Genomic DNA, 25,723 nt, shown 5'->3' with positions numbered 1-25,723 from the left:
ATATTAAAATGAATGAAATAGCATTTTGGTTTGTGGTGCTCAGATGAAGTGTAGTTCCACTTTAAGACTGACATATTTTACAAAAAAAACAGATTTTACTGCAAAAGTGATAGCAATGATAAGCAGAAGAGTCATTTAAAAATAAATACAAAGAAAGGGGCATGATCTGGGGTAGACAATGACTAAACCTCCATCCCTAATGAATATGCAGAAAAAAGAACAATAGTTCAATAATTATGGGACTTTGAATAGGATAATATGGAATCACAGAATAATAAGTATTTTATTGAATAATTCATGGTTTACACAATAATATAAATATCAATAGACATAAACAAATCAAAGACCAAACATGGAGTATACAAATTTATATAAATTATTTAAATAGTAATAAATACATTTGTTAAAAAAATATTATATAACATAAACCCGGGGCTAGGTGGGTATTGGCCGAGGTCAGCACATAGGGGGGAGGAGATGGGGGTTGGCGAATTAACCCCGCAGAGGGGGCAGATAGGTACACCACCAGGGTATCTAAAATTATGAGCACACATTGTGACCAATTGACCTGAGAAAAAGAGGGGGGTTTTTATTAAAGTGATATATAGGTTATAAATAATGTGTAATTATTGTATATAGAAAAATATAGTTTTAGGTAAATAGGAATGTGGTGTATGAAAAAGAGGAAAGCCAGGGGATCTACTTCTGTGTAGAAAAAAATGTGAAAAATAGAAAACCTAAATGCCCAAAGTGTATCAAGTGAGAAAGGAGTAAAGGAAGGGAAACCGAATTGGAAATTAGGCATAAAAACCTCAAGAGATGAAGTGTTGAACACATACCAAGTACCCGACAGGTGAAATATCACAGTAAAAAGTGTTGTAAGTGTGAAATCAAACAACTTGCCGAAGGTAGAGTATAGTAGTGAAAAGAGCTGCACAGATGACAACAAAAGCAAACCGACCAACTGAGAGGGACAGAGTGAAATATAGATGGCGTCCTGGCCCCTCACAACTCAAACTCCACTGACCAGGGCATAATCCCGCCAACGCCATGTGAACGCACTAATGTAGGGCGGGGAGGGATGATCTCATATTCGGCGCATATATATATATATATATATATATATATACATATACATATACATACAATCATTACACGTTATTTATAACCTATATATCACTTTAATAAAAACCCCCCTCATTTTCTCAGATCAATTGGTCACAAATGGCGCTTTTCCACTGCATGGAACCGTACCGGTTCGGCACCCTTTTGTGCTTTTCCACTGCTGGTACCGCATGGTATAGGGTCGGAACGGTTCGGTACGGTACGGTATAGGTTTGCTTTTCCACTGCATGGAACCGAACGGTACGGCCCTGAAAAAACAGTACCTACTCGATTGTGGTTCCAACAGGTACCAAACTGGTACCATATCCCACAATCCTTTGCATGCAGTCACTACTAGCCACTGATTGGTCAGAGAATCCCACCCACCCTGTTGTTATCCCACCCACTTAACTTTAGTACTGCTTTAGTGGAAAAGCAAACCTATACCGTACTGTACCGAACCGTTCCAACCCTATACCATGCGGTACCAGCAGTGGAAAAGCAAACCAGGCCAAGCAGGGCCGAGTAGAGCCGAGCCGGTACTAGCAGTGGAAAAGTGCCAAATGTGTGCTCATAATTTTGGATACCCTGGTGGTGTACCTATCTGCCCCCTCTGTGGGGTTATTTTGCCAACTCCCCCCCTATGTGCTGACCTCGGCCAATACCCGCCTAGCCCCGGGTGAGACAATCGCTCCTGGGGTGGTCTTCCAGAGTCATTGGGTTACTATAGTAAGTAGCTGGATTCTATATTTATAATTTTGGAGCAATCTGTTATATTCCTCATATGAGATTATAGCATTCTAATACTAGTTTACATTTACAGACCTCATTTTTAACTAGCTCAAGACAAGTGGACGTAGAGCCACACAACGTGTAGAGCCTACAAGAAATGATGACATACCATTTGGAGATTAATTACATGTTGCTTATGTTATATAATAATTTTTTGACAAATGTATTTATTACTATTTAAATAGTTTATATGAATTTGTATACTCCATGTTTGATCTTTGATTTGTGTATGTCTATTTATAATTTTGTGTAAAACATGAATTATTCAATAAAATACTTATTATTCTGTGATTCCATATTATCCTGATATCTAGTAATTGACTTACCTCATTCAAAGTCCCATAATTATTGAACTATTGTTCTTTTTTCTGCATTTACACACATTTTAAATCTTTAGTTAAAAAGATTCAATTCATATACAATACCTAAAGAGGAAAGAAACACATTTCCTTATTAATCTAACTCATCCAATGATAAACTATATTACCAAAAGTATTGGGCTGCCTGCCTTTACACGCACATGAACTTTAATGGCGTTCCAGTCTAGTCTGTAGGGTTCAATATTGAGTTGGCCCACCCTTTGCAGCTATAACAGCTTCAACTCTTCTAGGAAGGCTGTCCACAAGGTTTAGGAGCGCATTTGTGAGGTCAGGTACTAATGTTGGAGAGTTGGAGAGAAGGCCTGGCTCACAGTCTCCGCTCTAATTCATCCCAAAGCTGTTCTATCAGGTTGAGGTCAGGACTCTGTGCAGGTCAGTCAAGTTCCTCCACCCCAAACTCGCTCATCCATGTTTTTATGGAGCATTAACATTTGTCCAAAATGTCTTGGTATGCTGACACCTTAAGAGTTCCCTTCACTGGAACAAAGGGGCCAAGCCCACCCCTGAAAAACAACCTCACACCATAATCCCCCCTCCACCAAATGATTTGGACCAGTGCACAAAGCAAGTAATTCAGTAGGTAAAGACATTATGGCTCATTCATGCCAGCTTGCACGCTTTTAATGATTCTTTTAGCTTGCAGGCTAGTGTCTGTTCTGTACAGGGTTGGTGCTTTGCATTTTAAAACATAAGGCACCATTTACCTTTACCCTAACATCATTGGAATGTCAGAAAGTGACATCTTATTAATTTCTATGCATTGTATTAGAGCTGTGCTACAGAGTTTTTAGGTGGACACCAGTGTGGTGGAATAGAATGCAGGCATGCTGCTATTTTCCGCACATTTGCCCCATTGCAGTGCGAGCAGGGTAAATATAAAACCATTATTTTCTGTGTACCCTTGTGGCCTTTATGTATGTAATAAGGACTAATATGGCGACTTTCTACCTCCACAATAAAAATACAGATACAATTGCTTGGAAAAGGTGTGAATATTTTATTGCATTTTACCATTGATCTACAACTGTTGTTAATATTGTTGAGTAAAAAAAAATTGACAGCATTATTTTAAATTCATAGGTCAATGCACATATTTTTTACACAATGGCTGGAGGCATATTTAGCCTTTATGCAATGGTAAAAAGTCACAAAAACACACTAAATCCTATTTTATTTTAAGTCTAATTATTATGGATTGTGTTTCCTACACATTAAAGTATACTTGTTCTTTCAGAGAAAGTACAGTAATTATTTTTGCCTAACCTTCCTGACTTAAATTTACCTGCCCCAGATACATACTTGCCCAAATCCCTTGTCCTGCAGGAATCTCTAGAACTTTTGACTGATATCTTCTTTGCCCCTGGCTATACCTGTGTCATCAATTCCCATAGACTTCTATGGAGCCAACTTTTAATACTGGAGATAGTCCCATTGAAATGGGGAGGCTTGAATTTGCATTGCATGGATCAAATGTGCAGGTGCATCCAGTGGAAGAAAGATTAACGCCAGAGGTTCTGAACATTTCTGCAGGTCGTCGTCATCCAATTCAGGAAAGCATACATCTGGAAGGAGGGACCATTAGGTTAAAGCGGAGTTCCACCCAAAAGTGGAACTTCTGCTCATTTCCCTCCCCCCCCCCCCGATGCCACATTTGGCACCTTTCAGTGGGGAGGGGGGAACGGGTACCTGTTTTTGACAGGTACCCTTCCCCACGGCGCCGTCCCTCAGAAGTTTGGCCCCCTCCTCCTTCCCCCGCCACTGAGCCAATCCAAATGTGCAGCACGCTTTGCGCATGCACAGTGGGGAACCGGCTGTGAAGCCGCAAAGGCTTCACTGCCTGGTTCCCTTACCGGCAATGGCGGCGGCAGCACCCGACAGCCGATGGAAACATCGGCTGTGATGCCGACATCACTGGACTCCAGAACAGGTAAGTTTCCTAATATTAAAAGTCAGCAGCTACAGTATGTGTAGCTGCTGACTTTTACATTTTGGGGGGCGGAATTTCGCTTTAAGTAGGCCATAAACAGTTTGAATCTCAGCTGGTTCAGCAGGAACCGGCTGAGATTCGAAACATGTACGGGCAGACTGATTGTACACAAGTCGACCCATCAATCCATTTGGGTACAACCAGCATGTCAGATTTTTCATGCAATTATTGCCAGCGCCTATGGGCACTAGCAATAATCACTGTGTGTTCTCCTGGCAGGGACAGCACCCCCCACAGGGAGAATACAATGGCTCCGCAGGAGGGATTGCCCCATCAACAGTCAGTGATTGCAGGAAAGAAAATTGCACCATCTATGGCCGGCTTTACGGGTAGGCAAAAAAAAAAATAACTGTATTGTGTCAGAAAGTATAGATATTCTTTATGGAAACCTGTACTGGGAGAATATGGGGCAGAAGCTGCTGCTCTACTGAAATTTGCTAGTTCCCTGACTGTTTCTGGAATTAATACTGATCTGCATACGTATTCCAGGACAGTGCCTAAGAAAGTACCTCAATGAATGGATCATCATGACAGCCAGGTAACCAATAATTTCAGGATAGGCCAGCATTGGCAGGCTCCATATTGTCTCAGTACAAGTTCCTTACGCAGTTGTGTTAATGTGGTACAATTCTGCATCAGTATGTAAAACCAAGTTTTCTTTTAGCGTGTTGGATATCCCCAGAATCATAGATCCCCTTTATTTGCTGGGTAGTGTCATTCTGGTAGGCTGGAAGTTGGACTCCACTAGTATCCTGTACTAGGTAGCTAGGCCGAATGCCTCCTCTGCCAGGGTAAGCTGGGCCGTGCCCACCACCAGTGCCAATCTGAGCTGCTTTCTTCAGCGCATATGGATTACATCCACTGTTGGTGACTGAATCAATCACTTGTTTGGCGTACTCTTGGAAAACATCCTCTTCCTTCATCATTAAAGCTTCATTTTGTTTGGCATAAGTGATCTCTGCTTCTTTTTCTGCCTGTGACATAGTTTTCTTCTCAGCCTACATTTAGCAAAGAACATCAAATAAGATTTTGAAAACGAACATTATACAATTATGCTGGCTTCTTAAAACATAAATGTAATACATTGCAGCTTACCAGTCCTAGGATATGGTGGCTGCATTAGATTTATTTTTTTCAGGCTAAGAACATTTTCAGCAAGTACAGAAAATTTCTGTTGATCTTGCCAGAAATGCTGTGTTAGGGCAAATTTACAATTTACAACTGTGGCAGCTGTCAGTTCCTGACTGCGGTCGAAGGCAGCGTGGTGTGCAATTTACCACATCACACAGCTCCTTTAAACTTTATTTAATGTATACAAAAGTACACTTCATTCATGGCGATGCGCTGCTGTACAGTGCCATGTGGTTCTGCACAGTGCGCTGTGATAAAATGCAGCGACAGGCATTTTACAATGCAACAGATTTATTATAATGTCGCATTTCGTGTAGTAATTGTGTCGTATTGCTTTGAGCCAGTTGTCAGATTATGTAAAAAATATAGCAAATTTGCCACAGTCTTTTCACAAATTGCCTAAAATAGCTGTCAGAAAAGCATTTAGGTAGTCATTTTTTTTAGATAAATAACAGTCTGCATCACTTCCTAATTATGTTACAGGTGGCGGTGTTAATTCTTAGGCAATGTAGTTCTTAACACTTGCAACAAATGCATAAAATTGAGCAAACATTCACATATATTCGCAAAACAGTGGTGGTGAAACACTTGCAGAATGTTGAAAATAGAAAAATTTTGGGACTTTGAATGAGAGACATGACATGATACAATAAAAGATATTGCATTTATTATTTATTCTTACTCTATATAGATACATTTTTCATGTGGCTACTCAACATTACCCCAATCACCTCTACCCACACTTCTTTGGTGTGTGAAGTCTTTCGCCCTGCCTGCTGGGCCTTATGCGCCCTCAGCTCCCGTGGGAGGCGCCTGGGTCCATGCCCCCACCTCCAGTACCGGTCACTGCTTCAGCTACCATGTAAGTTTTTGGGAATGTGGGGACTTGTTCCCTTCCTCTCCCCCCCCCCCCCTACCATTTTCCATTTACCATCATTTTTTGCAATGCTTCTATATGCCTATATTTATTTTTTATAGATATGGATCATACTCCGACTCTGAAGAAGTGGCGAATCTACTCCATGAAATGCGTCAAGTCTATGGATGTTATGATATCATTATATACTCTGTTACTATTGTCCTATTGCTATGCTGGTTCTTTTGAATATGGTTTGGGGGTTATATGTCTTTTTTTACCATTCCATTTTATACCATCTATTCAATATATTTGTATTTTACATCATGTACATTCCTTTTTTTGCATGTATTAATAAATGTCATATCTTTTGTTGTATCAGCCTTGTCATGTCATGTCTCTCATTCAAAGTCCCAAACTCTTTCTTTTTTTTTTCTATTTTCAATTGAATTTAGGGATGGAGGCACACGGCATATCCCACTGGGCGCCTTATTCAAAGTCCCGCCCTTCCCCCCCTTTTCACTTGCAGAATGTTCAGCCACAAAAGATAAAAAAGTAAATGCACATGATTTACATACATTTGCAGAATGTTACATTTGGAAATACAGAGCAATTGCATTCGTAAATGACGCCCAGTGACTTTGCCAAAAAGTGCAAAAGATAATTCTGCAAATTATAATTAAATTGCAATGCAATTTACTCCTTTAGTCAACCCCATTATATTAAATCCATCTAAAATCGAAGTCATCTACTGTATTCAGCTGTGGTTGGTAAAGTAAAGTCAGGTTCTTACCATCTGTTGGATCTGCATTGTTTGCACTTTCTTACATTGTTCTCCAGTTTGTTTCATTTTCTCTTTCTGCTGTGCAATGAAATAATTATCTGCCTCTTTTATTTTATAAAGGGCTTGTAAGGCCTTCAACTTCTCTTCTTTTTCTTCCTCTTCTTTTTTTCTTCTCTGTTGTTAAAGATAACATATGTCATAGGGTGATGTTTTGTGCTCATTAAAGTCCACATATTTCTAGCGCCTAGTTGATTTAGTGGAAACTTTTAACGCCCCCTAACTGGTATACTTATGTAATTTGTATTTACCAAGCATTGTTTCTTTTGCAAAATCCATTACAGATACATTGGGGTCAATTTACTAAAGACAAATATACTGTACACTGCAAGTTCACTTGCTCCAGAGCTTAGTAAATGAGGTAAAGCTTCACTTTGCAAAGAATACCCAATCACATGCAAAGAATACTCAATCACATGCAAGGAAAATAAAAAACAGCATTTCTGCTTGCACATGATTGGATGCTAGAAATCTGCAGAGCTTCCCCTCAGATCTAGAGCAACTGCACTTGCAATGCACAATATATTTCCCTTTAGTTAATCAACCTCCCCCTCACTTGCCCATCAGTGCAAAGTGACAGTGCTTACGGATAGCCTTTATCCGAGCAAAGTATACGCAATATCGATGCTGCCTCTTCGCACCTTTAGAGCCCATGCTCTATTTGATTTAATGTGATGGGGCTTCCAGGTATGGAGGAGCACATGACCTCTCCCATGTGATGTTATCCATCAGAGATAACTCAAGGTCCACTCCTCATTGTCTTTAATCTGAACCTCCTGCTGTATTGAAAACAAACAGCTACTTGAAAAGTTTTTTAGAAACAGACAGTTACTTTCTTAACTGTCAATTTTTGGTACTCTGCTGTCTGTGCTCATTTGGCAAACTGTGTCCTTTAGTCGTGCAGGGGCCAACGGAAGGAACCACAGAGCAAAATAGGAGGCCAAGAAACTGATACTACTTGCTACTCAATCTGCTCAGGATAAACACCTTGCCTTATATTTACACTTTTTCAAGCAATGCAGAGGGATGATGGGCAAAGCAGTAAATCCTTGGCATTCAGAATCTTAGGCTTACTAAATAATGAATAGAAAAACAAAAATCTATATATTCATAATTAAAAGCAGTTGTGTTCTTACCATTGCAAGCCTATGCTCAGTGATAGCCTTGATATCTGCCTTTATCTTCTCTTCTTTTTCCTGTGTTTCTTTTTTGTTTTTTGCTTCTATGTCTGCCACAGCTTTTGCTATGTGTTGCTCTTCATCATCAACTTTCTGTTTCATTTGTGCCGCCAGCAGTTCAGTGATTTGATCCCTACGTTCCACTGTTTTCCTGGTACCCAACAAATCAACCCATTAGAATCATTGTGATGTCTCATTTAGCTCAGCAAGTTTATGCATTAGCTTTAACAGTTAATGTGTGCCGATTTACGAATCGATTTACTGAGGCTAAATGATTTTAGGCCTTTTTGTGGTTTGTAACACACTGGCATTCATTACTGCCGACTCAGATAATATTTAGCAAAAAGTAGAAAATGATGGGGTTAGGGTGCTAACTGGTTGTGGAGCTTTGAAGTACAGCTGTTAGAGAGGGAGGTTGTTATCATGATTCAATGGGAGAAAAAGCAGAGCTGTAGGTGATCAGGGAAACAAGAGGTAGAATGGTGGCTGTGGATTTGGAAGTAGGTTGATAAAGATGCAGAATGACAACTGGTTGTAGATCAAAAGGGCATAAAGGAGGCAGAGTGGAAAATGATCATGATATTGGAACATTACATTGAAGGAGGCTGAGCAAGAGCAGATAGGAAAAGATAATGGCGAAAGAGTGTGATCTAATCCAGCACTGGGGAAAAAGAAAAATGGCAGAATGTAGAGGATTATAGACAAGAGAAAAGACATGAGGCTAAGAGTGAGCTGAGCTAGGACAGAAGTGAAAGCATGGTGGAACAAAAGGTGGGAGATGCTATATATGTCATTAATATCTCCCTCTGCCATCCGCACTACATTCTCTAGCAGCTACTCCCACTGTCTGCACAATGTTCTCTGACAGTTTTACCCTTAATGTCCACTCTAGCTTCACTTGTAGGTCTCCCCCCTACTATTCTCACTACAGTCTGCTCACGTGGGTTCTTGTTCACATTGCATTCCATCCCAATATCTTTCCATGATACCATATTCTTGGACAGAGGAAAAAGACAGGAAGCTTAGGATGAGCTTAACTAGGACACATGTAAGTGAAAGAATGGTGACACAAAAGAGATAATCGTAGTTTGGAGCTAACTGTGGACAGTGGATAAAGGAGGCAAAAATGATCATAGACCATCGGAGAATAGGTAGAGTGGGGCTAGTTGGGGGGCAGAGAGAGGGATTGTTGTGGCTGGGGGAGCAAAGTAGAGTGGGAGATGAACATGGACAGAGGAGAGGGGAGGCAGAGTAAGAACAGGTGTATAGAAAGGGATGTCAGCTAATTGTGTTTCATTGAGAAACAATGCAGAGAAGGACCACTTCATGGACTAGGAGGGTGAACAGAGGGATGGTATAGAGGGAGCTGATCGTGGACTGGGGGGGGGGGGGGGGGGAGAAGTGTCATATATAAACTGTCATTTCTCCCTCCCCAAGGAAGAATGACAGTTCATACCAATTTTCTTGATGTGTGAAGTCATTGTGCAGCTGTTTGACAACAACGTGCCTGAAGGGATTGGAGTTGGTGGAAAGCAGGCAGTGCTTAGGACATGCATACTTGTGAAATGTAAGGTAGACAGAGCTCAGTGCTAAGAAACTGTAAAAAGTGCTGGGTGTTGAAGCATGTGTAGTGCTTCATACAGCAGATGGTATCATGAAAATATATTGGGATGGAATGCAAAGTAAACAAGCAGTGTAGTGTGAATAGTAGACCTCCAAGAGAAGCTAGGGGACACCAATGGTGTCCTTGCGGCCTTGGAAGTGACAATTCTTCGTTGGGCAGAGCGGAGTTCCACCTAAAACAAAAAAAATACATAAAAATACCCCCGGGACAGTCAGGGCTAGTGCATTGCACAATGGCTAGCCTCTGAACTGTCCCGGGTTGCACTTACCTGCAAGAAGAAATACTTACCTTGAAAATGTCTTCTCCAGCGCTGCCATCTCAGGTGTGGGCAGCTGAAGCCAGCGCGATCCTCTTCTGCGTCCTCTTCCGTCCTCTATGGTCCCACGATGCACTGCACCGGCCCCGCCATCACTTCCGGTGCCACAGCGTCATCCCTGCACAGCTTCTGGGCATGCCCAGAAGATGTTTAGCAAGGTATGACGCGCCTGCACTGGAACTGACCTCGGGGCCGGTGCAGGCGCATTTATTCCCGGGAGCGATGACGTTCAGCTCCCAGGAATCATTGCACGCCAGGAAGTGTTGATGGGCCGTGGCCACCGAGGGAGGAAGAGGAAGTAAGGTAAGTATATTATCTTCTAAAACAAGGTAAGTAAAAAAAAAAAAAAAAAAGTACGATTATCCATTTGTTTTTTAAGGTGACCCGGAGCAAGAAGATGGACTGAAGTTAAATTTTAGGGTGGAACTCCACTTTAAGGTGTCAGAGCTGTCACATGACATACTGCGGACAGGGGAGGTTAAGTGGTTTCCATTTGATTAAACTCACTATGGGGTTTTCCAGTTTCTAAACAAATATGGAAAATCCCTTTTAAGCTTCATTTTTCCCATTATTATGCAGAGCAAGGTTCATCAGCACTGACTTTTACACCCTGCAATGCAAATGAGCCAGCCTTGAATGAAGCAAGAAATGCCTTCACCCTATTCTGCCATTTTTAAAATTGAATTATTTACTTTAAAGTAGATTTTATTCACATTTCTCAGTCTGCCACTATACAAAAATAGTTTTATTCGAGACCTGGACAACTATGAACTTATTGGTATCTTAGTTTTTAAATTTTTGGTTTGCGCGTCTTTTCTTTTTTAAACTTTGACACCCAGGTTCGGAATCTCTTTCCGAAACAGCCAATTATGTTCCATTAAGAAACACTGGTCTTTCTCTTCCTCTACATTCTACAGCCTAGGACTTGTACACATCCTCACCTGTGCAATTCATCCTCTCTTTCTTTTTTCAAGTTGGACATTTTTTTCTTTGCAAGAATGAAGCGACGTACCAAGTCATCATTTTCCTCTTCCTTCTGTTTCTCAATCTCTCTGAGCAAGTCTCTGTCTGCAACATGTGCCTGTCGAAAACCAAAGGTATTCCTATATTTTAAATCACATATTTCAAATTCTTAGCTGGGATAATTTGTGATCAGAGAGTCCTCCTGCTTGGTGTAGACTAGGTATGTCAAACTCAAGTCCAAAGATAGGCCACAAGGGCAATGCAATCTTCAGTTGTGGGCCACACTTTGACAGATATGTTGGAACAAAAAACTAATAATGATAGCCCAAGATAATTTCCTGCCACCACCATCTTCTGCCTGTGCCAATTTAACTGTTCTTTATTCCCACCACTTTTAACTGCTCTTCATGCCATGGGCAGGTGCAGCCAGAATGCTTTATGTATTTCAGTTCCCCATCAGGTCTGCCTGATGGCTGGTGGGAGGAGCTGTTTTCTTCTATGTAGAAATTGATTGGCTAAGAAAGAGCTCCTTCTTTCAGCTGTCATAGAGGAACTGATGGGGAAGAGACTGCTTTCACTTTTATTAGCGAAAATGTCAGGACTGACATTCTTTTTTGGCAGGACACAGGTGGCAGAAGCTGCCTTTGTCCTAGCATTTAACTTAGCAATGGTAGTGGCCAGTAGAGGCCATTTTTGCTGTAATAATGTATTGTATGCATGTAAACGTTACATGTATACAACATTCCGAGAACCATGCGTAGGATCTTGCTGCCAGCTTTTGCCAGCAAGATTCTGCAAAAAACATTACAGTGCTGTGTAAATGTGGCCTTCGTGTATCTGAAAGCATGCCGCAATGCACAGTTTGTAGTTCTTCGACTTGCCCCATTCTTTTACCATTTTCCAAAAAGTAGGCTTTAAAGGACAACCTCCTTAGTGTTAAACAAAGATAACTATAGCAATAAAAAATAGTCCTTTATAGCAATAAAAATGGTAATTTTATTGCCAAAGTAAGACTGCTTTTCAACAGCACCAACTTTATAAAAGCAATATTGGAAATAAGGGACTAGAATATTGTCATTACCGATGATGTAAAACGTGACCAACATGCAATAAAGATGTGTAGATTGGGAAAAATAATCAGTGGTTGTAAAATCTATAAGCTTTTTTTTCATTTTTTTTTTAATTTATTTATTTATTTTTTGATAATCTTTATTTTAAATCTTTCTAAACTTGTCACATGTCTCCTTACAGACAATTTGCTATTTAATTAAAAAAAATGACTATAGATCATAATCTTTGTTTTCACACTAAGAAGATATGGTTGTCGTTTAAAGTCTCCTTTTTGGAAAATGGTAGAATATTGTATAGATCATGATGCAGACATCCATGCTTCCTAAAAGGGCCCTATATGTAATGTAAATGTGTTGTTTTTTGTAATCTACTGACCAAATGGGCTCTCATTATTTCTTGTTTCTCATCCCGTTTCAGTTTAGCCAGCTTGCTCATTTCCCACTCGTTCATCCTGGTCAGTCTTTTGATTTCTTCACCCTCTCTATAGTTAGCTTGCTTCTCTAGATCAGCAGCATGTCTGTGCTCCTCCATCCTGGGGAGAAATAAACGGCATATGAAAGTTGTACCTGCTAAAAACACAGGAGGAAAGCAACAAAGTTAGTATAAATGGTAGACTGAAACCTAAGATTTTTAACTGCTTAAAAAGAGTACCTGTCTCAATAACTTTTTACGCTTACTCTGATCTTTTAACCATTTCCGCACTACTCACTAGAGCTCTGCTGCGGCAAAGTGGCCTACGTCGCCAGACATTCCCCTTTCTCGGCGGCACGCGCGCGCCGCCGGAGGCTCGCTCCTGCTGTATTCAGTCACAGCGGGAGTCGGGCCAGGGGAGGAGCAGCGGCGATCGCTGCTGCTCTTCCACGATCGTCGGGGAATCGAGTGTGGAGATCCGCCTGCTTGAGTAAACGCAAGCGGGCTGATCTCCTAAGTGACAGGCAGGGTCAGATTGCAGGGTTCAGCATAGGTGAACATGCGATCTGTCCCTGTGTCACTCAGTCACCTCCCCCCACACAGGTCAGTAAGCACCAGGCATACATTAACCCCTTCCTCTCCAATAAAATTAACCCCTTCCCTGCCAGTGTCATTTTTACAGTAACAGTGCATATTTATAACTCTGATTACTGTAGTAATGTCACTGGCACCCCCAAAAGTGTCAAAAATGTCAGTCAAGGGTCCGATCTGTCCGCCGCAATGTCGCAGACCCACAAAAAAAAAAAAAAAAACGCAGATCGCCGCCATTACTCGTTAAAAAAAAAAAAACACCAAAAACGACAGAAATCTTTCCCTTAGTTAGTAAACGCAATAACTTTTGCGCAAACCAATCAAAATACGCTTATTGTGATTTTTTTTACCAAAAATATGTAGCAGAAAACAAATTGGCCTAAAATGATAAAAAATTTTGATTTTTACATTTTTTTGGGGGGAATTTCATATAAAAAATGTGAAAAATATTGTTATTTTTTTCAAAATTGTCGCTCTTTTTTTGTTTATAGCGCAAAAAGTAAAAATCGCACAGGTGATCAAATACCACCAAAAGAAAGCTCTGTTTGTGGGAAAAAAAGGATGTAAATTTCGTTTGGGTATGGCGTTGCATGACCGCGCAATTGTCAGTTTAAGTCGCACAGTGCCGAATCGCAAAAAGTGGCCCAGACGTAAGACAGCAAAATCCTCCGGTGGTAAAGTGGTTAAAAACACTGTATGCATATAAACAGGCTAACCAATGGCTAGCAAACTTACAAAATAAATAAGAAAGCAGAAAATCTGCCAAAAAGTAGTAAAGTTTCACATACTGTTTCATAAGCTCATTTGCGTTATACTTTCTTTCTGTCAGTCTCTGCAGCGCCTTCTGCTGGTCATTATAAATACTTTCTTCCAGTTCTCGCTGCATGTTTGCCAAAGTGTCTTTGCCTTGCCTAGTGCTCATATTCATTATCTTATTTTTGAGCTCCATCTGTGCATCTCGCTCTTTTATGACTTCGGTAAGTAGCAGCGCACTCTGTAAATAATACAGGTAACACATATTTATAATTTTTACATATTTTTAGTTGGACTTCAGAATAACCAGCAGAGCTTCAGCATAGCAGATCACTACGACTCAAATATAAGAAACATAAAATAAACTATGTACATGGAACGTCTTGACTTTATCAGTCTGGTAGTATTGCTTGGTCCTGGCTTTTTCAATGGCCTCTCTCCTTTTCTCTGCCTGATATTGGGCCTCCTCTAGATCAATATTCTTCTTTTCTTCCTCTTCTTTTTCCTCCCGAAGCTTCTTTGCTTTTAGCCTCTTCTGCCTCAAACCCTATAAATGATATTGAAATGGTGTTTATCGCCCTATGATAAAAATAAAACACATGGCAATGATTGTTTTTTTTCATTTAAAGGTATGACAAAATAACTGCTAATATTAAAAAAAAAATCTATGTAGAATGAATCCTCTTGGAGAAGTACATAAGATGCCGGGCTATAGTTGGCAATGCATGGTTAGTTTTTTTTCATGCAGCCAGTAGACTAAATGACAAAAAAATAACCTAAGGCACAGGTGTCAAACATAAGGCCTGCGGGCCGAATGCGGCCCCCCAGGCCATTTTATGTGGCCCTCGCACCTCTCCTGATGCTGAAGGAACCCCCCTTGTCTCTGCCCCCACCTTGTCCCTGTAGTCGGTAGCAGAGAGGACAGAACTCCTTTGCCAGATCCTGCACTCCTCTGTGCAGCTGCAGAAAGGCTCATCCCCCCCCCTCTTCTCAGCAGTCCGCAGCAGAGACGAGGGCTGAACTCCTACAGATACTGTACCTCTCTGTGCAGCCGCAACACCACCTTGTCTCTGCCTCCCCTGGTCTCAGCATCCAGCAGACTCTGGAAGCTGACTCCAGCCCTCCTCTGGTTCTCCTCCAGACCCTGAACTTCTTCCCAGATCCACCTGCATCTTCTTCCTGGCAACAACACAAGGTAGAGGGGGTGCATTGTGCTGTAAGGAAGGGTGGGTGACTCTTGACCTCTGATGGTGGGGGGTTCTTGACATCTCATGTAAGGGTGTAAGGGAGCGTGGAGTGCTCTGGTCATCTAATCCTAGAGATATAACCGGCCCTTTAAGGGCAACCATAATGCTGATGCGGCCCGCGATGAAATTGAGTTTGACACCCCTGACCTAAGGGCTGGTTCACACTAGATGCTTTCCAGTGCGTTTGTAAAACATATCCGTAGCCCATACCATAATTGCCTAGTATTCCAGTAGCTGTACCGCACACCAGGGCCTGCTGCAGTTTATTTTACTAGGAATGTGTCTGAATACATCTAAATTGAATGCCACATAAGAAACCATTGTCCAAAGAGTCAAAATAATTAAAAAAAAGGAAGAAGAAGAGGAAAAAAACAATAAAGCATAAAAAAGCATAAAAAAATATGTCTAAACACGCATGCAAATATGCATTGGTAATGCTGAAAGTGTGGTGTGAACCAACCCTAACAGATTCCTCCATCCACACTAAGGATATGGATGGAGAAATTCCCCCACCAGGACATTGGCACCTTCCACTGTGAGGGTAGACTAACACCTGTATAGGTGGTGTCGCTGCGAGACCCCGACAAATTCCCACAGCTGCAACCACCCGCACAGCGAAACGCAGGACCCGCAGGGGGGTGCCATTAATCTATTGGCACCCCCCCCGCACTGGAAATCACACCCACACTGGAAACCTCAGTTTCTCTGCGGGCTGGGAGTTCAAAAATAGTGCAGGAACTTCTTTCCTGCGTGTCGCAAGGCACAGCAATCTATTCAAATGAATAGGCTCTCATGTCCGCGTAAACCATGGCCCGCACAGATGCGAACCTAGCCTTAGAATACTTTGATCAGTAGCTGCAGCTGATGGTTGTAAAATATTCCAAAGGGTCTCTTCTACAGAAATCAATGAAATTATTTAGAGGGGGGGGGGGGGGGTCACATACCGATTGAAATTCAGAAGGTTGCTATTGGATCAGTCTAATTTCAATCAATGTATGGCCAGTTTTTTTCTGGCTTCAGTACTTTGTGAGTAACTCGCCAGAACAAGCATGTAGCAGCATGAACTCCTATAAGTGGCTCTTTAATACTGAAGTCAGAGGATTAGCATGACAGCCAGGCAACTGGGACAGTTTCAACAATGGCAGCACACATCTTTCTTCCAGTAAAGGTTTCCTTTAAAGGGAAGAATTGTAAAGGAAGGTCTGAAATCTCTTTCCTGCAGAAAGCAGTACTTAGAACTTCTTCCAGAGGCCAAAATAATGTTGCAGCAATGGTTAGGTGATCTCTGCGGAGATGGGAAATCAGATTGTAGGTGGAACTGATAAATGGCCAGCCCTGCCTGAATCACAGACCCCCTAAGCTCTTGCAAGCACAGGATCAGGTTCTCCTCTGCAGCATATACCCACTTTTTCTTCAACATTTCCCTCCCCTCCAATGTCATCTAGAGCCCAGGGTGAACATGCCAAACTGACCCCCCCCCCCCCCCAGATGTATGACCATTATGTGTCCGCAAACCCCCCTCCCCCCACACAAAAACACTGAGCACTGATCTGCATTCAGATTCCTAAGCCTAAATTCCCCCCCCTCCCAGTATTAATCGCCCCCAAGTCTTTGACCCCCCCAAAAATAAAAAATCACCCCTCCTAGCACAAATCCTTCACCCCTAAAATGTCCCCTCCAAGTACACATCTCCCCCCCCCCCCCACTTCAAATCCCTCCCTTTCAGCACAAATCTGCTTTCCCCCCTCCCAACACAAATCCCTTTAGATCACCCAATCTTAGCACCCCCCCCCCCCAATTCCCCCTCCTGGAACAATTCTTACCCCCTGATGCCCCCCCAAATCCTTCCTTCAAACACAAATTCCCTCCCGCCCCCCAATCTCCATGTGGTGCCCCCCACCTCATATGACACCATAGTGCCCAGGGCAGCTTCCCCTCCTGCCCTCCCTGTGTCCCGGCCCTGCTTATATCTATTACCTCCTCCATGTGACAGCTCTGATACAGCATTAAAGCAAAAAGCAAGGTTGGGACTTTATATGAGGTGCGACCAGCAATAAAGTAAACATAAATATATAATGAGAGGGACCCAAGGATAATGTAAAATCGTATATTTATTGACGGTCTATAGACCAGATACTGGTAAAACCAAATCCAGCATCTGATCCAGCATTGTCATGAGAGGCAGGGTAATAAATCACAAACTCCTCCATGCTGCACATATGGATGTTTTCTTCAATCCCAGCAGCTGAATGAAGAAGCTTCATGGGAATGAAGAAGTTAATTTGTTGGACAACCTGTCTACATATTGCAGAAATAGACACGGCATCAATTATTAAATGACAGAAAGTAATTTAAGCAGAATCAAACCCTCCTAAACTTTACAGTCAAGGAAGCTGCCATCTTATCCTCAAATTTATCTGCAGTTGCAATGGTGATGATGGCAGTCATTTAATAGGTTGACAATTTGGTTGGGAGTGACAGTGATCATTCATAGCATGCCTTGAATGTAATTGTTATGAGTTAAACAGTTAAAACGGTTGAAAACCTCCTCAGACATGAAATATGAACAAAGCATATCCCTCTATAGTGTGTACTTGTCTCAATCCAAAGCACCAAGTGTAATTTCTGTCTGCTTCTCCATTCCTCTACTATAAGCATGAGTCACTTTTGACAAATTTTCCTGACACCAATAGAAAAATGGTGACAGGGGAGAGCACAGCCTGTGATTGACAGCCCCAGCTCTTTTCCTGTGTGCTGTATAAAGGGGGTGTTTCCCTTCCCCATAGGTGTGCACAGCCATTTGCATTAGGGTGTGCACCCCAAAACTCAAACATATACTGTATTCATGTGTGTGCATATGTTTATATACTGGCAGTGTCAGTAGAGCAGTGGATGGTATCACAAGGGCAAGGATTGGTGTCAGTAGAATATTTTTTACAATTTTATTTTTTTTATTTTTTTAGCAGAAAATTAGACTTTTTTGTATTTGGTGAAATATTAGGGGTCTAAACATGGGAAATATGTACCACACAGGGTGATTAGGGTGTGCCCAGGCTTACCTGGCACACCCTGTGTGCATGCCTATGCCCTTCCCTCCAATCATCTCCCAGAGCTCTTCTCACTGATGTAACCTCAGCTCTCCATCCCCTGCTTTTCAGGGCTCAGAGATCCTGTGTAAATTCTGCATTTTGAATGGATTTAGGCAGGGGCATATCTACTGGGAGGCAAACAAGGCGTTCGCCTCAGGCGGCATTTTTGAGGGGGGCAGCGCTTGTACCAAGATGAGGTCTTCAGCTAGGACATGACATCACTTTACTCAGTAACCATCTGCACCATTTTTAAAACATCTAAAGCATTTAAAACACAGATCTTGGTGTATTGAATGCTTTTAAGAGCAGAAGAGGGATTTGAGGTCTTATAGACCCCAGATCTCTCCATAAAGAGTACCTGTCACTGCCTATTGCGGTCACAAGGATGTTTACATTCCTTGTGACAGCAATAAAAGTGATAAAAAAAAAAATTGAGCAACAGTGTAATAATAAAATAAATTAATAAGTAAAAAAAAGAAAAAACATTAAAGTGCCCCCGTGCTTGCACGCAAGGGTAAATTTGCTTGTTGGTCCCGCACGCATGCAAACAGCGAACGTCCCACACATGTGAGGTATTGTCGGAATATGGGCAGTAGTTCTACCACTCGACCTCCTCTGTAAACTGGTAAACTGTAAAGGCTTTTAAAGCATTACCTATGTAAAATGTACGTTGTTTGTCGCCGTTGTACGGGCGTGCGTAATTTTAAAGCGGCTGAGGGTGGGACAAATTTAGATGGGGGGGGGGGGGCACCCAATTCGAGCCTTGCCTAGAGCAGCACAAAACCAAAATACACCACTGGATGTTGGAGAAAGACGTCTGTAGATAGACATATACGACTTATGCCCCGTACACACATGCAGATTATCTGAAGACTTTTGTCTGCAGACTTACCAAAACCATATAATATGAGGTCAAACCTAAACACTTTCAATTTGTATGCAATCCGGCAGGCCCTTGCACTACATAGAAAAGGTAAGTCTGCAGACAAAAGTCTTCAGATAATCTGCACGTGTGTATGGGGCATTATATAGGAGAATTTGTTTCATCTCTGTGTATCATCTGAGGCCAGTCACTTCATTGGGTATATGTAAGGGTTGACATCCACTATAAGTTCATGGGTTTAGTTATACTTTAACACAGCCATGGACATGCCTGCCTTAAAATTTCAGGCTGAAGAAAAAGACATCAATAAAGTGTGCCAGTGAAGTCATAAAACCTCATCCATTGTATCAATAATACAAAACATGTTCCATGGTTCGGAACACAACAGATTATCATCAGAGTGCTCCAATGCACAACAAGGATGAAATAGAATTAGGACAGAGACCCAGGCCGGCCACATGATTAAGGCTCCATTCACATCTGAGCATTCCGAATCGCCGTCAGAATCGCAACGAATCTGCCCGCGATTCAAAATTGTGGCAAATCCCAGAACACTTGTGCGATGCCATTACTTCTCAATGGCACTTCTTTTGGGCGACAGGTAACCCGCGATTATGTTTGCACGATTTTAATGCAATTTGTCAGGCGACAATCGTGGCAAAAATCGCACTGCAACTGGGGTGCCATTGAGAAGTAATGGCATCACACAGGAAGGAAGAGAGGAAAGATCCTTGGTGCCGCACATCCTTGGAGTCCTATGGTGGTATAAGAGAGAGAGACAGAAAGACAACCTCAGCCTGGGCTCCCGTCAGGCCACGCCCCGATGCGTTTCACTCCACCCCCGGAGCTTAGTCATCATTGCAATGGCATTCCACAAATGTTCTGTGATTTGCTGCGATTTAGAATTGCGGGCAGAAATCGCTGCTATTCTGCCCGCCATTCGGATCACTCAGATGTGAATGAAGCCTGAGGAATTATATTTTGCCATGTAAAGAAGCACCCTGGAAACCAAGACCATAACAATTTTTAACAAATCTGTCTTGTCAGGTAGGAGGACTTTAACCACTTCCGGCCCGCGCTATAGCCGAAGTACGGCTACAGCGCGGACTCGAATTTCCGGGAGGCCGTCTTTAAACGGCCTCCCAGTAACAGGCTCCCCATGCGCTCCCGCGGGCGCGCATCGGGGAAAATCTGTGTCGGCCGTGTCCCTTGGACACAGCCAATCACAGATCGTGGTGAATGGCCAATCACAGCGGCCATTTACCACGTGATCGGACCGTGCAATGAGAGATGATCTCATATGTAAACATATGAGATCATCTCTCATCGCCAGCGCTCCTTCCTCACACAGAGACTGCAGTGTGAGGAAGAGGAGAGCCGATCACCGGTAAGGGGACACGAAGGAATGTAATCAGGGCACTGATCACCAGTGCCCTGATTACAGAAGAGGGGAAAAAAAATGCCACAACTGCCCTCAGTGCCCCCCATCAGTGCCCACAGTCAGTGCCCATAGTGCTGCCAGTCAGTGCCCATCAGTGCCTGCTCATCTAGGCACTGATGGGCACTGACTAGCAGCACTATGGGCACTGAGTGTGGGCACTGATGGTGCTGCCCATCAGTGCCACCTGTCAGTATCCATCAGTGCCACCCATCAGTGTCCATCAGTGCTGCCCATCAGTGTCGCCTCTCAGTGCCCAGCAGTGCTACCTCAGTGCCCAGCAGTGCCACCTCTCAGTGCCGTCTCTCAGTGCCCAGCAGTGCCACCTCTCAGTGCCCAGCAGTGCCGCCTATTAGTGCCGCCTATCAGTGCTCATCAGTGCCACCTATCAGTGCTCATCAGTGCGGCATATTAGTACCTCCTCATCAGTGCCCATAAGTGCCACCTCATCAGTGCCCATGAGTGCAGCCTATCAGTGCCCATCAGTGAAGGAGAAAATTTTATTTATTTTCAAAATTTACTCACAGAAAATAAGAAAAACTTTTTTTTTTTCAAAATTTTCTGACTTTTTTCTTTTTTTTTGTAAGAAATAAAAAAGCCAGAGGTGATTAAATACCACCAAAAGAAAGCTCTATTTATGTGAAAAAAATGATAAAAATTTCATAGGGGTACAGTATAGCATGACCGCGCAATTGTCATTCAAAGTGTGACAGCGCTGAAAGCTGAAAATTGGCCTGGGCAGGAAGGGGGTATAAGTGCCCAGTAGGCATGTGGTTAATATGTCATGAGACAAGCAAACCAACTAACGCACACCGCAAGGAGTACAGAAAAAATCTAAAGACATCCAGAGACAGAGGAAAAGAAATAAAGGCAGAAGAAGAATAGTAAGGAAAGGGGGATATTGCCCGGCCGGAAAATCGATCGCACTTCTTACAAAATGTTCAATAAACATAAATCTTATTTACATCAATGCTCCCCTCCTTTTCATCTCTTTATAAATTGAAGACAGATTTCTGACCCTCATTACAGGATCTGGGCTCATATTTAGCAAAGAAAATATCTACGGCTAGAACTTGAGATATTAGAATGAATAACTCACAGATATGGTGTTAGTCCAGTTTTTCACCACTTCCTGGGAACGAAGGTGCAAGGCTTCCTGCTCCTCCCGCTCTTCATAGAGCCTCCTTTCTTCTTCTTCCAATGTGTTGTTATAATTGACAATCCGTTCCCAGTCTGCTTTAGGGAGCACAGTGACATGACGCAGCTCCACCGGCTTTACTGCTAAACCAGCATTGTCTGCCACCTTTTCAGCTGCAGAGGGAATTACAGGTTTCTTAGTTAGTAAGCCTGACAGTAAGAAGGTGCAAGGAGGGGGTGCAAGAGATGATGAGAGGAGTCCCAAGGCTCTTTATAGTTTACAAAGACACAAAGGAATATTTTTATACTAAGGAAGTTTACAGCAGTATAAGAAACCGGAACAGACATCGCAGTACAGGAATATTTGATGCTAAACAGTCATTCTACACATTGGTAGTGAATGAACATGGAAGCTCTAGGAATTAAAGTCATATTAAACCCTCAGCAGCTGATTTAATCACTCACTGAGTGTGCAGCTTCTTTAGCGTTTAATCCTTGTCTATGTTTTAGTTTAAAGCCCCGCACACACGCACCGATTGTTGGCCGTAAATTTCCGGCCAACGTCCGATCGGCCGATTGTCGGCTTGTTAGTATGATGCTTCCGACAACCGACTGCGACTTTTCGGCCGAACAAAATCTGGTGTGCATGCTATAAAATTTTTGTTGGCCGTCAACAGAACGGCCGATTTTCCGTCAGTCAGTACAGATTTCGGCAGACAAAAATCTGATGAGCAAGACTGGGCATGCTCAGAGAAGAAAAAACACACGGAAAGTCAACCATCACATGACATCACTTCTGAAGTTGGTTGTTGTTGGCCAAAAAAATGTGTGTGCAGTCTAGGAACATTCCAACCAACACAACAACACTGGACAAAAGTCGGCCGATCGGTCGGCCAACAATCGGTGCGTGTGTACGAGGCTTAAGCAGGTGATATGATCACTGCCCCGGGTTTGCTGTTTCAGGGTGCATTGCTCCCAACTGTCCGGATTTGGAACAAAGTCCCTCTGTCCTTGTTTCCTCCTCATTTGTCCCTCATTTTGGTCTGATCTATATAGTTGTATATAAAATGCACTTTTTATCTTTCAAAAAGTGTTTTCCAGTGCTAAACATTTCATCCAATTTCTAAACCGCCACATTTGTAAAATCCCCAAGCCAGTATAAAGGAATAATAGTGGTAAAAAAAAAAAAAAAAAAACACTTCTGGGTTTAAAGTGGAGTTCCACCCTATTTTTATACTTACCTCCATCTTCTCGCTCCGGGTCACCTGAAAAAGAAATGGATAATCGCATATTTTTTTTTTTTTTACTTACCTCGTAGCGAAGAAAATATACTTACCTTACTTCCTTCTTCCTCCTTCCTCGGCCGCGGCCCGTCGTCACTTCCTGGCTCTGCAATGATTCCTGGTTGCTGGACGTCATAGCTCCCAGGAATCATTGCGCCTGCACCGGCCCCGACGTCAGTTCCGGGTCGCGCGCGTCATCCCCTTCTAAACAGCTTCTGGGCATGCCCAGAAGCTGTGGAGGGATGATGCGCGCGACCCGGAAGTGACGTCGGGGCCGGCGCAGAGCATCGTGGGACCAAAGAAGGCGGAAGAAGACGCCGAAGAGGACGCGCTGGCTTCAAGCTGCCCACATCTGAGATGGCAGCGCTGGACAAGACGTTTGCAAGGTAAGTATTTGTCCTAACAGGTAAGTGCAACCCGGGACAGATCAGAGGCTAGCCATTGTGGAATGCACTAGCCCTGACTGTCCCGGGGGTATTAAAAAAAAAAAAAAAAAAACTCCGCTTTAACTAATCTTTATTATAATTCTCCTTTTTAGGGGGTGTGACAGGGGGTGTGTCCTATGGAGCCAGGCCTTCTCATCCAACATCACCGCCTGACCTCACAAATGCACTTCTGGAAGAATGGTCACACATTCCCATAGACACTCCTAAACCTTGTTGTCAGCCTTCCCAGAAGAGTTATAGCTGCAAAGGGTGAGCCAACTCAATATTGAACCCTATAGACTAAAGGCCCATACACACAAAAAGAAAATCGGAAGTAAAATTTTGCCGGACGAACGATCTGCCGATTTTCAGATTGTTAGTATGGTGCTTTCGACAGTGGATTATGAATTTTGGGGTGACAAAAGCTGAATGTGCAGGCTAGAAATACACTTTTATCATATCTGAACACATCGTCCAATTTTCATTTAACCACTTAAATACCGGCCACTTTCACCCCCTTCCTGCCCAGGCCAATTTTCAGCTTTCAGCGCTAATACACTTTGAAGGACAATTGCACGGTCATGCAATGCTGTACCCAAATGAAAATGTTATCATTTTCTTCACACAAATAGAGCTTTCTTTTGGTAGTATTTAATCACCACTGGGTTTTTATTTTTTTACAAAAAAAAAAAAAAAGACAGAAAAATTTGAAGGAAAAAAAAAAGTTTTTCTTAATTTATGTCAGTAAATTTTGTAAATAAGTAATTTTTCTCCTTCACTGATGTGCGCTGATCAGGTGGCACTTATGGACACTGATAGGCAGCACTGATGGGTGGCACTGATGGGTGGCACTGACTGACATCTCTAATGGGCACTGATTGAGGACACTGTGGGCACTGATTGGCGTTACTGATGGGCAATGTTTTTTTGCTGTACTGTACTTTACTGTAATCAGGGCACTGATGATCATTGCCCTGATTACCTGTCCTTGACTCCCCTTTGAGAAGGAGGCACTGATCGGCTCTTCTCACCACACACTCTGAGTCTGCATTCACATGTCAGCGTATTGATCGCGGGCAGAATCGCCGCGATTCCGCCCGCGATCCGGAAATCATTGCAAATCGCGGGACGCATGTGCGTTGCCCGTGATTTGCAATAGCACCCCAAACGCTGTGCGATGTTGCCGCGATTTCCGCCTGCCGAATCGCGGTAACATCGCGCAAAAAAAATCACGGGACGCATTACACCCAAAAAAGTACAAGAGCTTCTTTGGAGCGTAATGTGTCCCGCAATTTTGCGCGATGTTACCGCAATTCGGCAGGCGGAAATCGTGGTAACATCGCACAGCGTTTGGGGTGCTATTGCAAATCACGGGCAACGCACATGCGTCCCGCGATTTGCGATGATTTCCGGATCACGGGCGGAATCGCGGCGATTCTGCCCGCGATCAATACGCTGACATGTGAATGCAGCTTGACAGTGTAAGGCGAGGAGCGTCAATAAATGGCACTTCCTCACTTACAAATTACTGATTGGACACAGCCAATCACATGGGTAAAGAGCCGTGCCATTACCAAGATCAGGGCCGTGCCGCGTCATGGCTGCGCTGCGCAACCTCGCGAGAGCGGCCGTACTGGGGCGCTGTCATATGACGTCCTCCCAGAACGAGAGCTGCACCGCTACGCTGTCATTTGGCGGTAGGCGGGCGGTAAGTAGTTATTTAGTACAGTTTTTGTCTGAAAAAAAATAGTAAGAGCAATCTAGGCATGCTCAGAAATGAAAGAACTCATACAAAGCAATTCCACACATGACATCACTTCTGAAGCTGAATTCTGTTGGAGGAGAATTTTCATATGAGGAATATTCCTCCGATAATCTGATGGTGTGTACGTGGCTTTACACTGGGATACCATTACATTTCATGTGTGTCCCAATACTTGTGGTAGTATAATGTGTATATATATATAGTCAGATTTCCATCGGCGGTAAGCATGATTTAGAAGAGGTGCCCCCTTATCTTCCATTGCCCAGGGTGCCAGCATGGAGCCTCACCTGCCTGCCTTCTGCTGGAGCCTTTCCTCCGTCCATACTGAACCACAGGGGCGGACGCGGTAGCCATCACCCCCGATCCTCTCTCTGCTCCCCTTCACCTCCAAGATGTGTGGCGCGTCACCTTGTTGCCTAGCAACAGACGAGTCTACGTCGCTTAGTGACCAAGCCGGA

General features: G+C 43.0%; 1 protein-coding gene across 1 annotated transcript; it reads right to left on the bottom strand.

Moving 5' to 3' along the window:
• Window positions 1-4,639: 4,639 nt before the first annotated feature.
• On the bottom strand, window positions 4,640-25,637 carry CFAP210 (cilia and flagella associated protein 210). Its single transcript, XM_082261405.1, has 9 exons — window positions 25,553-25,637; window positions 21,755-21,966; window positions 14,372-14,545; window positions 14,034-14,239; window positions 12,619-12,775; window positions 11,151-11,290; window positions 8,228-8,420; window positions 7,044-7,208; window positions 4,640-5,261 (listed from the first exon to the last, which is right to left on the bottom strand). The coding sequence occupies exons 1-9, from the start codon at window positions 25,617-25,619 to the stop codon at window positions 4,899-4,901; spliced, it is 1,677 nt and encodes a 558-aa protein (XP_082117531.1). The 5' UTR covers window positions 25,620-25,637; the 3' UTR covers window positions 4,640-4,898.
• Between the last annotated feature and the right edge of the window lie 86 nt (window positions 25,638-25,723).

Source organism: Pelophylax lessonae (assembly GCF_965119305.1).
Source record: "Pelophylax lessonae genome assembly, chromosome: 6".
In the NCBI taxonomy this organism is placed as follows: Eukaryota; Metazoa; Chordata; class Amphibia; order Anura; family Ranidae; genus Pelophylax; species Pelophylax lessonae.
This window is presented reverse-complemented; position numbering and strand designations above follow the sequence as displayed.

What these genes read in the sequence shown, in the direction of transcription:
- CFAP210 (XM_082261405.1), bottom strand. Translation starts at nt 25,619, where the DNA reads ATGGCTACCGCGTCCGCCCCTGTGGTTCAGTATGGACGGAGGAAAGGC. An exon ending in ACTGGACTAACACCATATCT is followed by an intron (nt 14,546 to 21,754) that starts GTGAGTTATTCA and finishes TATCATTTATAG; the next exon opens with GGTTTGAGGCAGAAGAGGCT. An exon ending in GCAAATGAGCTTATGAAACA is followed by an intron (nt 12,776 to 14,033) that starts GTATGTGAAACT and finishes ATTTCTCCCCAG; the next exon opens with GATGGAGGAGCACAGACATG.